At 33.8% G+C, this 16978-nt stretch overlaps 1 protein-coding gene across 1 annotated transcript; it reads left to right on the top strand.

Moving 5' to 3' along the window:
• The first annotated feature begins 13697 nt into the window (after positions 1-13697).
• Positions 13698-16527, top strand: LOC110704079. The gene is made up of 2 exons (XM_021881862.1): positions 13698-13978; positions 15684-16527. Exon 2 carries the CDS (start codon positions 15689-15691, stop codon positions 16277-16279), a length of 591 nt encoding a protein of 196 aa, XP_021737554.1. The 5' UTR covers positions 13698-13978; positions 15684-15688; the 3' UTR covers positions 16280-16527.
• Positions 16528-16978: the final 451 nt, after the last annotated feature.

Below are 16978 nucleotides of genomic sequence, written 5' to 3'. Positions count from 1 at the left end.
CAACCTGGGGGATGTGATTACAGGGCGACCCTAGCTATTACTACGTCCCCGAGGTTGGTGGTGCTAGTTCATCTTCGGAGGTGCTTGATCCCCCCCTTAGGGGGCATTACGGGTTCCCACCCGGCTATGATGGTGGTTGGGGTGAGCAAGGTATGCCGGATTATGGTCACTACCGCTCTTGCCCCAACTATGATCTACCTCCTTATGTAGACGCCCCGACCTCTTCTAGTGATGTAGATATTAACTACAATTATCACTATTAGCCGGGACGCCGACATAATTAGATGGTCTAGACATTCTAGTTACCGTTTCATTGCCCCTTTCACTTCTTGAGACACTGAGGACGGTGCCAATCCCAAGCTTGGGGGAGGTTACTTCATTGTCTATTTTGTTTCATTGAAACGGTGACTAAATGTCTAGCTTGGGGGAGTATTTAGGCCTTGTATAGAGTTGCGATTTGATGTTGCTAGTTTTGTGCTTAATTTGATTATGCTCCGTTTATCTTGGTTGGTTAGTTATTGGTTGAATGTTTGCATTTTGATGAGCTTGGTTTGGTTTATGTGCTTCACCTTTGATGATGATATTTTTTGATGAGCCTCCTCCCCTTCCCTAAAATCCAAAACCCAAAAATCCAAAGCCCTTAATCCAAATTCTTTAGTTAGTTTCTCCTCTCCTCCTCTTCTCCTCCCCTCTCCTAATCTTCTTTAGCTAGTTCCTCTCCCCTTAATACAAATTTTTTAGCTATTACCTTTCCCCCCTTCTTTCCTCTAAAAAAAAAAAAAATTGTGTTTCCTTTAATTAGTTTAGACTTTGTATATATATTGTGTTTGCTTGTAGTCATCTGGCTTGATGATTCGATTAGTGTCTTTGATGCTAAAATGAATTCAAGTGAGCTTGTGATATAATTGCCTTAGTTTTGCAAATGACGGTTTATTTATGAATTGTGGAATGATTGTTTAACTCTTATGTGTATGATCCACTCATAATAGTCCTTGTTTGCTTTGCTACTAATCACTACTCTTTTACCACCTTGTATATAAGAGACACTACTACATCAAGATCAATGGTAACTCCTTCCCCTCTATTCTTGTTTTTATTTTCCTCTTAGTCCCTCTAAAACTTTAAGTAAAAAAAAAAAAGAAAGAAAAAACATTTTTCCTTTTAGAATAGTCCTCAATGATGATATTGGATTGCATGTGATGGATATTTGCTTTCTTTTAGTAATAAAATTTCGAGCATGGTCTAGATGCCCTTGGTTGAACATAGAATTGGCTAGTTTAGGCTAGTGTGAGAATAACCTTACCGAATGTACGAAACTAAAAGTCTAGGATTGTGGTAAGAAGGTGTCGCCCATATCAAAGGAATTTGAACCCCGAAAGGTAGTAATTGATCCCACATTGTTCCCAAAAGTGAGGTTGTAATATTATTTTTTTTTTCAAGCCTACTACATTTTGAATGAGTGGCAAGGATCCTCTTTGATTTAGTACCTAGATCGAGAACTTGAGTCCTAACTCCCAAGATCGCGGCCTAAACTACTCTTAGTAATATGAAGGTTGTTATTTATTGTTCATTCGCACAAAGTTAAGGCATGTCATTCTTGTTTCCTTAGTTCAATCTTTAAGTTATTATAAATAATAGTTTGTGATGTAAATGCCCAAGTTTGAAAAAAAAAAAAAAAAAAAGAAAAAGAAAAAAAAAAAAAAGAAAGAAAAGAAGTGATGAATAGCCACCACCCTAGCAATTAAACAAGCTTGGGGGTGCGTTTTTGTTTCAAGTTTATTCATAGTTTGTAATTTGGGTCAAAGTTAGAAACCTCTTTAGGTTTGCTCTTAGTGCTATATATCTTAGCTTGACTTTAATTGCAAACCACTTCTAGTTTTCTCTATGCCTTAACTTTGTGCCGTAATCCTTGAGTTTTGTAATGTTAGTAGAGTAGTTGAAGTCATAGTCGGTGGAGGGAGTTGGTTCACAAGCATATGGAGAGGGTACTTATCATTGAGATGTCGAGTGTTCTAATTTCAATATAAGAATCGAGAGAGGCCAATACGGGCGAATGTGACTCCATGACTCACTTCGTACCATCATCCCCGATCCTCCTTTCGTGGTTCCGAACCATATGGAGTTAGTAATCTCATGGATTATGAATGGGGTGTAACCTTCACGGGTCAATCGTTGTTGCCTATCGTTGTCCCTTAATCGTGGTTGCCTTTTATGATCCGTGAACGGTTTACAAGTTCCTTAAAAACTTGTTGGCGGCTCCCTACTTTATTTGTCCCTAATCGTAATGTCAATTCCCACTTCCTATGAGTGCCAAGCATATTCAGAACATGCTTTAACGTAGGCGCACTTCAAACGACGCCTACAATGAGGGAAGATTGTTATGTTGTATTTCATATTCCATCTAGTATTGGATATATATAATGTACATTTCCTAGGGTTCCATCAATGGATAAGACCAAATACCCAACTCTAGAATATTCTAGATTGTACATGGGATAATAGACATCCATATTTAGATATTATCATAACATTAATAGGAAATTTTGATAATTGCCATAATTTATAGTCGGCAAAATTGGAATCACCACATCAACTTTTTTTTTTTAAAAAAAAAAAAAAATTACCATCGAGTTTTTTCAAAAACTTTTTAAACTCGCACTTGTTTGACGAATGACGTCATTATGGGGTCCAACTTTGAATTCCCCTGTTTTCTTGCCTTCCTTCTCCCTTTTTTCGAATTATTCTTTGAAATTCAATTTCAATTACTTAAATTAGGTTTACATTTCTGCAATCTTACATATTTCAAATTAAATTGAATAGTGTAATTAGGGTTTGGGGTAATTAATTTGGGGGGTTTGCTAAAATTGAAAAAATTAGGGTTTATGAAATGAAAATTGGACAATTATCAAGTAATTTAATTAGGACGAAAACACAATTAAATCATGCAATTTGGGCAAGGGAAACAGGGTAATTCGAGGGAGAAGAGAGTGAAAACGCAAAATTAAACTTGAGGTGGTAATTTTAATTTTGCCTATTATAAATGGTGGTAATTATCAAATATCAGTTATTAATATTATGATGAAATCGAATATTGAATGAGTTGGACAATCTAAAAAGTGTTGACGAACAATTCTAGTAGAGCCTCATAATGTTTGATTGATAAACATCTTGTGCAAATAACTCGCCGACTAGCTATATTCATTAAAACGTGAAACATTAATGTGAATGAATGTACTCCTTACTTTGTTAGCTACTTTCGAGTTCAGCCACAATTTTGTCTCGCCTCTATTGTTACATTTTAGGCCATGGCTTGGATTTGGAATGTATGCCTATGTGTGGTTGCTCTTATGAGTCGTGTCTGTTTTCATGTTTGTGTGATTTTCTTTACTTTTTCACCTTGGACATTTTTCTCTAGATTTTTTAAGCTATGGCATTTCATTGATGAAATCAGATGAGAATTCTTTACATGTGAAATGCATCACCAAATTCCGCCCTTGCCAAAATAAAAAACTAGTCTTATGAACAAAAACAAAGTGATTATGGAAAAACAGAACAATAACTTGGTAGACACAAGCTTTTGAGTGGCTTGTTTCACTCTAAAAGGCTAAACAAAAAAAAACATTCCGAATTCTGAATGCACAGGCCAATTTTCATCAAAAATAGAATAAAAACAACAAAAATAATCTAAAGTTGGCTCTAACTAACGAGGACAATTTTGTCAATCAGTTGAGTATAATTTGCTCGTATTGCTAGTACTTGATGAGGTACTTCAACGTATTTTATACTTCATACCATATAATAAACTTGTAGTTGCAAGCCTCCTGATGGAAGCGCCTCATAGTTACTATGTAAATGAATGCTTGTAGATGCAATATGCACATCTTCAAGTTAACATTAGCTAAACACCCATGCATGTTTGTTCATGATTTATTAATTAAAGCTACTTTTTGTTTGGCAGCAGTTATTATGATATAGGTTTCCTCATAAACAACAAAGTCTCTTCCTAACGGCAATGGTTGTACCGGCTATGATCATGTCTTTCATCAAGACCGTTTGACATACATATAGGTAGATTATTGATTGTGCTTGTTCGTAATGTTGAATTAATTTAGTTCATGTTTTTTCCACTGGTTTAGTGTCTGAATTGCTGAACTCAGAGGTCTAATTCACCTTACTAAATTGCTACTGCTAAAGCAATACTCCATTTTAACACAAGCTCAACATTTAATTGACTACTATTCATAGCAATTGCTTACATAATTGTATGACAATAAAGAAACGAAGCCTTTGTTACACGTACAAACAATAACTTCACGTCCCCTGCCAAGTCCCAACACTAATTAGGACCCCCAGCAAGTACAACAAATAACAAGTACAATGCCTAAATTCGAGCAATCATTCTAATTCAGACTTATAAGTATCGAAAATGCAGCAAAATATTGTGAAAAGTGTAATTTAATACTACAAAATCATATTGATCTTAAATTTCTTCATCTGTTGCAGCAAAAGCATGACAGCTTCCCAAACCAATTAGGTATCAATCCATTTGGCTTGACTGATCTTGCTCATCAGACGATGTCTCGTTTGTCCTAGATGGCGAATCAGTCTCAGATGTTCTCCCTTCTGACCCAAATGTCTCACCCTCACGCTCAACATTGCGTGTTGTTTTCCTTCGTAACAGAGGTGTCTCATCCTGTTCAATTCCTCCTCTTCCTCATGTTCCTTAGATGGTGATGCAGCAGTCGACGTTTCAGGATCTCCTGTCTCTGGCTCCGTAGGAGGTCTAGATGGAGAAACTTTACGCGATCTGGATGTTTCAGAATCAGTCTCAGACGTTCCCCCTTGTGACCCAAATGCCTCACACTCATTGTCAAAATCTGCCTTCTCTTGTTCCGTATCTTGTGATTCAACAGGCAGCCGCTGCTGCAATAACCTTACCACCTGAGCACGCAAAGACTCTCTTATGCTATGTTTGGATAACAAATTAGAAGGGAAATGGAAGGGAGGGAAATAGAAGGAAGGGAAAGTGGAGGAAATGATGAGCTCCATTTTCCCTCCACATCTCTCCAATTTTGAAGGGATGGTCTTTATTAAAGGAGGAGGGTAAATGGATCCCTCCCTCCCCCTCCCCTTCCCTCCCCCAACATATTATCCAAACAAGGAACTTTGTCTCCCTCCCTTTCCCTTCCCTTCCTTTCCTTCCATTTTTGTTATTCAAACATAGCCTTAGACTCTGAATACAGTCACTACTACCTGCTGTCAATCTTTCAGGATCATTGTCTGCAAGAAATCCGTCCTGCAGAAGATCAATTTCCGCGGGTCTCTCAGAAACAGGACTTATATACTTATCAATGAATCTCCTAATATACAAGTCTCTGACATCGTTCAGCGCAGCAGGCAGTTTACGATTCTTAATCATTTCGAACACCATTTCTGTGTCATCGTTGCATTCGCTATACAGCTTTTCCTTAGTCACTATCTATGATACAGCCATCCCACGTGAGTATATATCAATCTTCTCATTATAATCTTGTTCGAAAACATCAGGTGCCGTAGTTTCTGAAACACCAGCAGAGCTCGTAGTCCTTCTCACACGACGAAATGGAAATGCGTGACCAAAATATCCAAGCTTAACCGTGCCTAATTCTCCAATATCAATCTTGACATCATGATGAATTATCGGAACAGTACGACTATGAAGATTAGACAATGCATTTAAGATCTGTCAACACCAAATCTTGATCTCGGTATTAATATGCTCCAGAGTATGCTTATTGATGTAGTCTCTCAAATCGGAAGTACAAGACTTGGTAATTATGTTAAGGATATTAGCATTGGAAGTTTGGAACGATCTCGAAAATATTTGTAGCATTAAATTACATTCTCATGATCTAATGACTGCTGTAACAGAGTACATGTAAATAATTTGTGTATCAATTCGTCGTCTGTCAGCTCCGTTGTCTTGCACCAAGCGATTTATTTACCAAGCTTATTGAACCCCTTATAAACTTTTTCCGTGGCACCTTTGGCTATGGTAGTGGCATACCTTACGTATCGCCTTCTCGGACACTGCTCCACCACAACACTGTAATCGTCTGTGTCTGATGATTCTGACGAACTCAAAGTACTCGAAGAGCTCCAAGCAGACCTTACTGATTAATTGAGCAAATAGAAGATTTGGGATTGATTAGATGACTAAGAAAGGTTTTTTTCAGAATTATTAATGAAGGAAGAATTATAAGAATGGAATGATTATGTTATACTAATTGAGATTTTTTTTTTTTTTTTTTTTTTTTGAAAACATACTAATTGAGATTAAGTACACATTTTACTTGTATAATGGAATTAGTGATTATTATCACGGGTAAGTCATATTATTGGGATTTGTTAAACATCGCCCGCGTTTTTCTACATAAAGCCCACATTTTTTAAAAATGTTGACATTATTGCCCTTGTTTTAATTTTTACCGAAAATAAAATTTTTCACTCATAAAAAATGTGGAGCAGGACTGGATCGCCGAGTGAAACCGAAGAGCCCTCAACGTCGGGTAGATGCACCGGAGAGACGCCGTTGACGCCGGAAAAGGAGGTACGAAGCCATCTAAAACCACGAATTGGCGGCTGGCGTCCTGCCGGGACGCCGTGACCGTAGTGGTGGCGCCTAGCCAGGACGCCGCCACCGTGGCTCTGGCGCCTGGCCAGGACGCCGCCACCGTGGCCGTGGCGTCTGGCCAAGACGCCGCCGCCACGGTGGCGGCGTCCTGGCCAGGCGCCACCGCCACGGTGGCGGCGTCCTGGCTAGACGCCACCACTACGGTCGCGGCGTCCTGGCTAGGCGCCACCACTATTTTTTTTTTTTAATTTAATTTAAAATTTGTTTTTTTTTTTTTTTTTTTGTGTTACAATTTTTTTCTTTTTTTTTTGGTTTTTTTTTTTGTTTTGTTTTTAATTGTTTTAATTTGTTTTTGTTTTTAATTTATTTATTTTTTATTTTTTTTTTTACAATTTTTTTCGTTTTATGTTTTTTTTTTGTTTTTATTTTTTTGGTTTATTTTTATTTATTTAATCTAAAGTTTTGTTTATGTTTTTTATTTTTGTGTTTTGTTTTTTTTTTTTTTTTTGAATACTTTTTGTTTATTTCTTTGTTTGTTGTTTATAATTTATTATTGTTTTTGCTTTTGTGCTAATGTTGTGTCAAATGTATTAATTTAATCTACTCTTATGTGATTATATTTATATGTTATTGTTGCAGGATTATGGTGGAGACGGAAATGATTATAGTGGGATTTTTGTACACGATGGTCTGTTCGAAGATGCTCAACAAGCGGTTGATTGGGCGAAACAGGTTGCAATTAGATCAGGTTTTTGTTTAGTAGTAGCAACTCATAAATCTCAACGGGATGGTAGAATGGATCGCATTTTGAGATGCGACCGTTATCGCAAAAGGGAGGAACGAGATTTCAGTCAAGCGATTCGGTTTGATACAAAGCGGAAAGGTTGTGGGTGTCAGTTCAGAGTAAAGGTTCGACAACAGCAAAGGGGTGACGGTTGGGAAGTGAAGAGTTACGGTAAATGGGGGTATCACAACCATGAGATGATCGCATATGAAGTGGGTCATCGACAGTTAAGTGGCCTAAGTCCTGCTGCGAAACTAATTGTAAAAGAAATGAGTGATGCTCAAGTGAAGCCTGCTAAAATATTAGCATCTGTGTTGGAGAAATTTCCTGAAGACCAGCCAAACCGAAGACACATCTACAACGTCAGACATAAATTGAGGTTTGAACGGTCAGAGGGAAGGAACCCTATACAGCAGCTTCTACACCAGGCACAAGCACGTGGTTACCTGTACTGGTTTGAATCTGATGAAGACACATCGGAGGTGACTCATTTGTTCCTTGTGCATCCTGATTGTGCTGATATGATTTCGTCTTGGCCATCTGTGATTCTGATCGATTCAACGTACAAGACAAACAAGTATAAGTTTCCACTGGTTGAGATGGTTGGGATGACTCCAACGAACCAGAACTTTTTGATTGGTTATGCAGTTATGAAGGATGAGACGGTTGCGAGTTACCGTTGGGTGTTGGAGAAGTTGAGAAATTACATCGGCCCAAGTGTTCAGCCATCGGCCATCGTCAGCGATTGTGAGGGAGGTCTCTTTGCCCCTATAGCGGAGCTGTTTCCGGAGTCGAGCCATTTACTGTACGGTACTTTAGTTTAATTTACTTTTTAGAGTGTTTGTTTAGTTTTCTGCTAACTTGTTAATTGTGTTTTTTGATGTGTGCAACAGGCAGAATGGACATTGAACATTTTCCATATAAAGACAGGATCCCTAACATCATGATGCCGTTCCTGGACGGGTGGAATGATGTGGTTGCAGATGGTAACTGTGGATTTCGGGTTGTGGCTGATGTGTTTCAGATGGGTGAAGACAACTACGGTTTAGTGCGTCAGTTGATGTACAGTGAAATCGCCTCAAACCGAGCTGTTTATCGCCACGTGTACGGACAGGACTTGGATAGGTCTCTGCAGCGTATCCGGTGGGGAGGAGGACGTTGCGGTCAAAATCATTGGTTCGACGCGCCCCTTGATCTCTTCGCCGTTGCAAACATCTACAAGTGTGCAGTGATGCATTTCGGCCTTGGTTTGCATGGTCGAGCTTACTATCCGTGTACCACGGTTCTGCCTTGGTGTTCGCGTGAGACCGTCACCAGACCGGTAAGAGAGGTTGCTATTGGATTTCTGGGGCCGTCATACAGACATTTCATCCGACTGGACCTGTCACCCGATTTTCCGGTCCCACCGATTATACCAACGTGGTACACCATTCGTACAGCAAGCGTAGAGGGCTGGGATGCGTTATATCATGACCGGGTGCAGCAGTGGAACAATCTAGTTGCCTTTTCTATGTGACCTAATATTGCTATTGCTATGTTTTTCCCATTTATTTAATTTTCGGATTCTAATTTTCGTATTTAGTTTTCCCATTTAAATGTGAACCTGTATTTAGTTTTCGTATGCCCACTAATTACAACTTAAAATAAAAGTTATAAAAACTAAAAATATAATGTCAAATTCTAAGAACTTAAAATAATAATTATAAGAACAGATAATGTTAACTTTTACAAACAACTAGGAAAATGTTTTATAAATGCACTGCCGACATATCAATAATCTCTCTGTGACGCCCACTGCCACTGCTCAAGGGCCCGTTCCAGTTCATCAATAACAGCTCTGCCTGTTGCAGTTCATCAATAACAGCTCTGCCTGTTGCAGTCATCAATAACAAAGTGAAAAATATAAAATTATAAAAACTTAAAAAAAGAAGAACATCAAAATTTTAAAAAAAATTTATAACAAAAAAAAGGGAACATAAAATTTTTTGTAAGTAAAAAAACTAATTCAAAAAAAAAAAAACAAGAACAATAAACAAGAACATAAAATTAAAAATTAAAAAAAAAAAAAAGAGGAACATAAAATTTTTTTAAAAAAAACCAACAAAATTTAAAACAAAATAAAAAAAAAATCAGAAACATAAAATTTAAAATTAAAAAAAAGAAAAACAAATTTAAAAAAAAATCAAAAAAAAATAATTATTTTCGAAAATTAAATTTCAAATTTAAAACCAAAAAAAAATTAAAAAAAAAAATAAAAAGGCGGCGGCGCCTAGGCCAGACGCCGTGACGGTGGCGGCGGCGTCTAGCCCAGACGCCACTACCACGGCGGCGGCGCCTAGGCCAGACGCCGGTGCCGTGGTTCTGGCGCCTGGGCCAGACGCCACCGCCACCGTCACGGCGTCTGGTCTAGGCGTCGCCGTTGTGGTAGTGGCGTCTGGGCTAGACGCCGCCGCCGTGGTGGTGGCGTCTGGCCTAGGCGCCACCACCGCCTCCGACCTTTTTTTTTTAATTTTTAAACACAAAATTAATAAAAAATACCTTCTCGCCGGAAAACCGCTGTCCACCCGCCGCCTGTGCCGCCACTTCCTTGCCGGGCCGCCTCGACATCGCTCGGAAAGTTTTTTAGAGAGAGAAAGTGGAAGTAGAGAATGAGAGAAGAAATTGTGTTTTTTACTTTGAGGGCAAAAGTGACAATTCACTCTAATTTTGTGGGCTTTATGTGGAGATTCGCGGGCGATGTTTAGCAATTGAGATATTAATAGCATCTCCTCATTTAATTTGACTGCCAATAATATAATATTATATACATTATTATTTTCGTTTGATTAATGTCATACAGTCATACTTCTTCCAAAACTTTTTAGATGACCCATTTAATATAGGTTATATTGTCTTTTAAAACCACCTGTCAAAAACAAAAAATTTGCCTTTACCACCTCCATACAAAAAAAAGTTTTATTTTACCATCACATTAAAATTTAAAGTTGGCTTTTACTACCAATCACCACCAATTAACGAATTAAATCCATAAATCTGTTAGTGGGGCCTACTATGTCCACATATCACCATATTATTGAGGAAATTTGTTAAAAAATTTAAAATAGAATAATCTCTCCAATAATATGGTGACACGTGGACATGATAGGCCTCACTAGATTTATAGACGGAATCCGTTAGCTGGCGTTGATTGGTGGTAAAAGCTAATTTATTTATTTTTTATTTTTTTTATGTGGTGGTAAAATACAACTTTTCTTTATGGAGATCGTAAAAGCAATTTTTTTGTTTTTTGCAGGTGGTAAAAATCAAAATTTCCTTTAATATACGCACATACTCTAATTAAAGAGAGGCCATGGGGGAGAATGTTAGAGTAAGTGGGGTAGACAATGTGTTATCAATTTAATCAGATTTGTAGAGGGGTCGATCAACAACAAAAAATTATTTGAAAAAAGAATACGCTTCAATTAAAAAAAATTACAAAATATAATACATGTCAACCAAAATAACGGATGTAGTATATACTTATTTCCATGTTAACTGAATTAAATTTATGAAAACAATATATTTGAAACTACGTAAACATTACTAATGTAATAATAGTAACAAAAACTTTTATATACATCCGGTTTACACTAATATTAGTGTACATCGAGCAGTATAGGGGTAACTTTAAGCCAATTTAGGGTAACTTTTTGCCTTTTTTTGGATAACTTTGAACATAACATGTTTTTTTTATAAACCGAACAAGAAAAGTTTTATAAGGCTGATAAAATTACTTTCAATCACTAATAATTGAATTTTAGTCATTTAAAATGTGTTTCTTTACCAATAAAACGTAGATTAGTTTTATTTGTATTGGGTTACTTTTATAGTTTTATACATATTAGGGTAACTTTTATTCATTTTAGGGGTAACTTTTGATCACTTTAAGAGAGATTTAAAATGGATGTACAATAATTATTGTACACCCAATTTTTTTAAAAGTTTGTGTAATAGTAAAAAAAAATGATAACATTACCCCAATTTTTTTTATTTTTATTTTTTATTAATTTATTTTTAACACCTTAACATTACCCCAATTGATAATGGTTGTTCTTATAAATAAAAATTAATACTATAAATTTAATATATAAATTGATGTGAAAATAATTTATCATTTAAGAATGACATTCTAATATCAATTGTTTAAATCATGATATTATAAATAATAATACACGACAAAAAAGTTGTACGAACATGTCTTCTAATACAAGTATAACACGTAGGTGATGTGGTGGCCTCGACTTGTCTTAAGCTGGAGGGAAGTTTTGAGGTTGATGTAGTTGAAGCTCTTGCCATGAGACATGCTCTTAACATAGCGAGTCTGGGTTTCGACATGTGTGTTTGGAGACCGATTGTCTGAAGTTGCATAATCACCTAGTGAAAAGAAGCGTCCCTAGTACTGCCTTTGGGATGCTAGTGAAGGACATTCTTCAACTCACTCTCTCTTGTCATTCATTTGCTTTTTCTTTTGTGAGGAGTGGTAATTATGTTGCTCATAATCTTGCAAAGATGTGTATTTCTTTTAATGAGCTTAGAGTTTGGATGGAGGAGTACCCTTGTGATGTCACAGAATTTGTTTTGGCTGATCAGAGCCACATTTGAGGTTAATAAAGTTCTTGCTTCCCGTCAAAAAAAATAATAATAATAATAATAATAATAATACAAGTATAACACATACTAAAAATAAAATAAATAATAAAAAAAAAAAAAAACAGCCAATATGTATATGCATTTTCCCATGGAAAAGAATTTAGTGTTTCCTCTATGTGCAGCTTCATTTTTTTTTGTTTTTTATTTTTTTTTGAAGCCCACCTAAATTATTACTTCTCTATCTTAATTAGTTAATTTGTTCTGATTGGTTTGAATGAATGACGAGTTGACAACTTCTCTGCTTCAATCATTGTGTATGCATCTACCAGAATTGTTGAAACAACTAACTTTCTAGGTTGTTTTTTTTGTTTTTGTTTTTTTTTTTAAAAAAAAAAGAATCAAATCTAATATATATATATATATATATATATATATATATATATATATATATATATATATATATATATATATATATATATATATATATATATATAAAGTAGGCATTTTTGGAGAGCATTGGGAGCGTCACATAAGAAAATGTATATTTTCGACCAATTAAAAATTAGATATCTATTTTATTTTAGAATTAAAAAAATCACTCGCCACTTAAACAAAAGTGACGAATGAAATTTTAAATTTTTGCCACATAAGTAAAAACGACGAATAGTAATTTATTAAGATTTTAATTATTTAATAACATTAAATTTTATCATTTTTATTTGTTACAAAACTAACAATTATCTTTAGATATTAGGATTTATATTATTTTAAAAACTAAAAATTATATTTTGATATTTTGATGATATGATATTTTCATACAAAAGTTTAAAACTTATAATGCAAGAAAAAAAATTAAGAGATCACCAAAAAAAATATTTATATACAAAATGTATATAAAAATTCGTGCATCGAACGCCACATAAGCAAAAGTAATATTTCGACCAATGAAAAAATAGATTTATATATTAATTTTGAATTTAAATTTTTATCGCCTTTTAAGAAAAAATTAACAAATGAAATTTGAGAATTGAAAAAAAAAAATAGTAATTTAAGATTTAAATTATGAAAAAAAAAACAAAAATTATCTCTTTTATTATCTTTTACATTAGGATTTATATTATTTTAACAAATAATTAGAAATTAAAAAATATATTTTGATTTAATGATTTTATCTAACTATCCGATGAACGAGATAATATTTATTTCAATTTATAAATTCAAGTTCTATATACTTAAAATTTGAATAGGAATAATTAAAACATAACAAAATATTTTACCTTAAATTAATGTTAAATTAATATAATAGAAAATAAAAACAAAAAATATTAAGAAATTACAAAAAAAAATATACAAAATGAAATATTTAAAAACCGTGCATCGCACGGGCTTACATCTAGTCTTAATAAAAAGTCACCCGTCATCTAGGTTGAAATTGTGGTTGACTGAAATTGTTTGGCATCTATATAAATCAATTCCCCTTTATATTTGAAGCATTTATAGAATAATAAACAAAAAGTATGTAATCCCCTACAATTTTGTAAAATTTATCATTATATTTTACTGCAAATATACGAATATTTTTTATAAATATGTATTTGTACAATTTTTTTTTTTTACAAGAATATGTATTTGTACATACTACTCTAATAATTGTATAATTTAATCAAAGACTAAGTATATGAGAGTTACTCTAATATAATAATTATTTTATTTTACCATCGTTATTTAGACTTTACTGCTCCTACATTATCCTAAACCCACAAATTTGACCCAAGTAGGAATCCTAATCCTTCCAAGCTTATAAAAGCCCATTGTAAACATTAAAAACCCTTAAATTCATCCCTTAAACTCACAACAAACTCACAAACATACTTTTTCACGCAAAAAAGAAAGAAAAAATCCTCTGTGGCAACCACCGCCGCCTACTACCACCGTCGGTCAAACATAAGTCGGTTCGTTTTCACCCTCCTATCTTCTTTTCTTTATTTTCAATAGACAAACTTTTAATTAGTTTCAATTATTACGGTTTGATTATATTTATGGATGGTAAAAGGTTGCAAATTTATGTGTTTGATGTTTAAAAAATGAAATAAATTTTCAAATTTATTTGATTAATCATTTAAGGTTTAAAATTTTGATTTTTCATGATTTAGGGCTTAAAACGAGATTAGTTGATTTAACTAGTTACTTTGTATTGATATAGTGTTAAAAATTTAGTTTTGATCGATGATTAAAAATAAAATTTTCAGATTATAGCATTACGGATTTTTAGGCTGAAACTATTCTAAAAGATATTTTTTAGAGTTCTATCTACACTACTGGGCTAATTTAATTAAACTGTATTAATGAGTTATTTAAGTTTTAAGTATGAATTTTTTAATCCAATTTTCAGATTTTTCATAATCTGAATTTTATCATTTTAGTATAAAAAATAAGAGGTTTTTATGTTCTTACATATTTTATTATGCTACTATTTTGATACTACAAGTATAGGTTGTTGAATTTACAATAGATATTAACAAACTAATTTTGCAGATTTTGGTAGCTTAAATATACTGTAATTTCATTATTTTAATATTTAATAATGGAAACTTAAAGAACAGCGGTATATAGGCTTAAGTATTTTTGTAAATTTGATTGTTTGGGTGTTGATTGAGATTTTGTTGTTTGGTTTTGGATATCACTTCATAAATGTGATTTTTAGTTGGTAAAGTGGGTTACCGATTTGTTTACTCAAGGTACGTATAAGACTACGAAAACCTGACTTTAGGAGCACGCATGATTCAGGACTTGGAAAACTTAGAATCCTGTGAGGGAACTTGTGGTTGCTTGAAATTGTTTACTCAGTCAGTGTTGAAGTGATTGATTTGTCAATGTTATAGGGTTACTAGTTAGTATTTTAGGGATTACTTAATTGGTCAGTAGTATAGAAGTTACTTAATAAGTGTATATAGGGGTTACTTTGTTCTTTTATAAGTGGCAACACGGTGAGGTTAGTCACATACAAGACGGGTTGTGTAAAATTAAATTAGCAAAATAGGATTATCAAGTTTTGTTGTTAAGAGTTAACAGTGTCATCCATTGTTTTGATACTAGCCAAATTTGGCCAATTGCGGATTTTGAGGTTTTTTTTTTTTTTTTAGGGCTAACTTTTTAGCACCTTTGATTAGTCATAATAATGTTGCATTAAAAAATTGAGGCAGTAACAATTAATAGTACAGACTTATAAAAGTCATGGTTATAATGATATACTACATTCACGACAATAATACTAAGGTGAAGAATTATATCAAATAAAATATCATTATGTTGGATCTTGTTTGATTCGTTAGCTTATAATACAACTAGTTTATTCCGAATTCAACTATATTGTACTAATATTCAAATAAAAATATTTATGATCCCGTCACAAAATTATTTGTGATAATGTATTGGCATATTTGTGGTCAAGATAATGTGCTAACAAACTTATCTAGCCAAAGTGAGAAGATCATTAAAAACAAAAGATATATTATATTTTTATAGCCAACAATTTTATTTTAACAAAAAGGATAACAAAAATACTTTAGTATATAAATACATCTCTGATTTGCCATTCATAAAAAAAATCCCCAACCATAACCATTTTGTATTTGTGTTTCTGATTTGCCAACATAGGTTCGATGCAGCAAGAAGAAGTCAAACGCCTTGAGGTTGTCGAAAGAGATAAAGGACGATATACAAGGTATGAAGAAGATATACTAGAGACCTTAGGCAAAGGCAAAATAAAAACAGTATACAAGAGTTTTGACAAGGAAGATGAGTTCTTAGGCAAAGGCGAAAGAAAAACAGTATACAAGAGTTTTGATGAGATTGAAGAGTTATTCGGCAAAGGCAAAGCAAAAACAGTATACAAGAATTTTGATGACATTGAAGAGTTCTTTGGCGAAGGCGAAATAGAAACAGTGTACAGGAGTTTTGATGAGATTGAAGAGTTCTTAGGCAAAGGCAAAGCAAAAACAGTATACAAGAGTTTTGATGACATTGAAGAGTTCGAAAGAGGAGAAATAAAAACAGTATACAAGAGTTTTGATGAGATTGAAGAGTTCTTAGGCAAAGGCGAAGCAAAAACAGTATACAAGAGTTTTGATGATATTGAAGAGTTCGAAAGAGGCGAAATAAAAACAGTTGATGAGATTGGAGAGTTCGGCAGAGGCGAAGAAAAAACAGTGTACAAGAATTTTAATGAGATTGGAGAGTTCGGCAAAGACTAAGAAAAAACCGTATACAACAGTTTTGATGAGATTGAATGAATATAAATTGGTAGAGTAAGGCTAAGATGGTGTCCAAAGATGAAAAAGTCAAGATACATGTTTAAAATGTTATGATTTATTAGTTTAATTATTTTGTTCTTGTCAAACCATAAATCCTAATAACTTTGTTCTTGTTTAATAGATTTTCATGGTTTTATTTAGAATAAGGACATGTTCACTTTAGTTTAATTTCAGTTAAGTTTAGTTCAATTCCAATCATATCAGTTTAGCTTCTAATTTTGTTCTCTTATAAAATGCGGAGTATTCATTTTAGATCTATTCAGTTCAGTTCAGTTCAGCTCCAATCAATTCAGTTTACCTTAGTTTAACAGGTCCTAAATGTTTTTAACGCTATGATTAAATTGAATATTGAATGATTACTGATTAAAATTCAAAGTACATTTTCAAAATCTGACAATTTACCTCTCATCCATATGTTGATGTATCTTAAGGAGAAATTAGTGCGTATATATATAGTGTAGCTTAAGTCTAACCTTTTTTTTTTTTTTTTTTTTTTTTTTTTTTGAAAGAGCTGAAGTCTAACTTAGTACCTAGGATCTAGCTTAATATCAAGTGGTAAACACTGTTTACTGGTGGAGAGAATATAATGGTGCCACATAATATGATAATAATTGGCTGAAAAATCAAGATGTAAACAGT

Source organism: Chenopodium quinoa, unplaced genomic scaffold (genome assembly GCF_001683475.1).
Source record: "Chenopodium quinoa cultivar QQ74 unplaced genomic scaffold, ASM168347v1, whole genome shotgun sequence".
NCBI classification, from domain to species: domain Eukaryota; kingdom Viridiplantae; phylum Streptophyta; class Magnoliopsida; order Caryophyllales; family Amaranthaceae; genus Chenopodium; species Chenopodium quinoa.
This window is presented reverse-complemented; position numbering and strand designations above follow the sequence as displayed.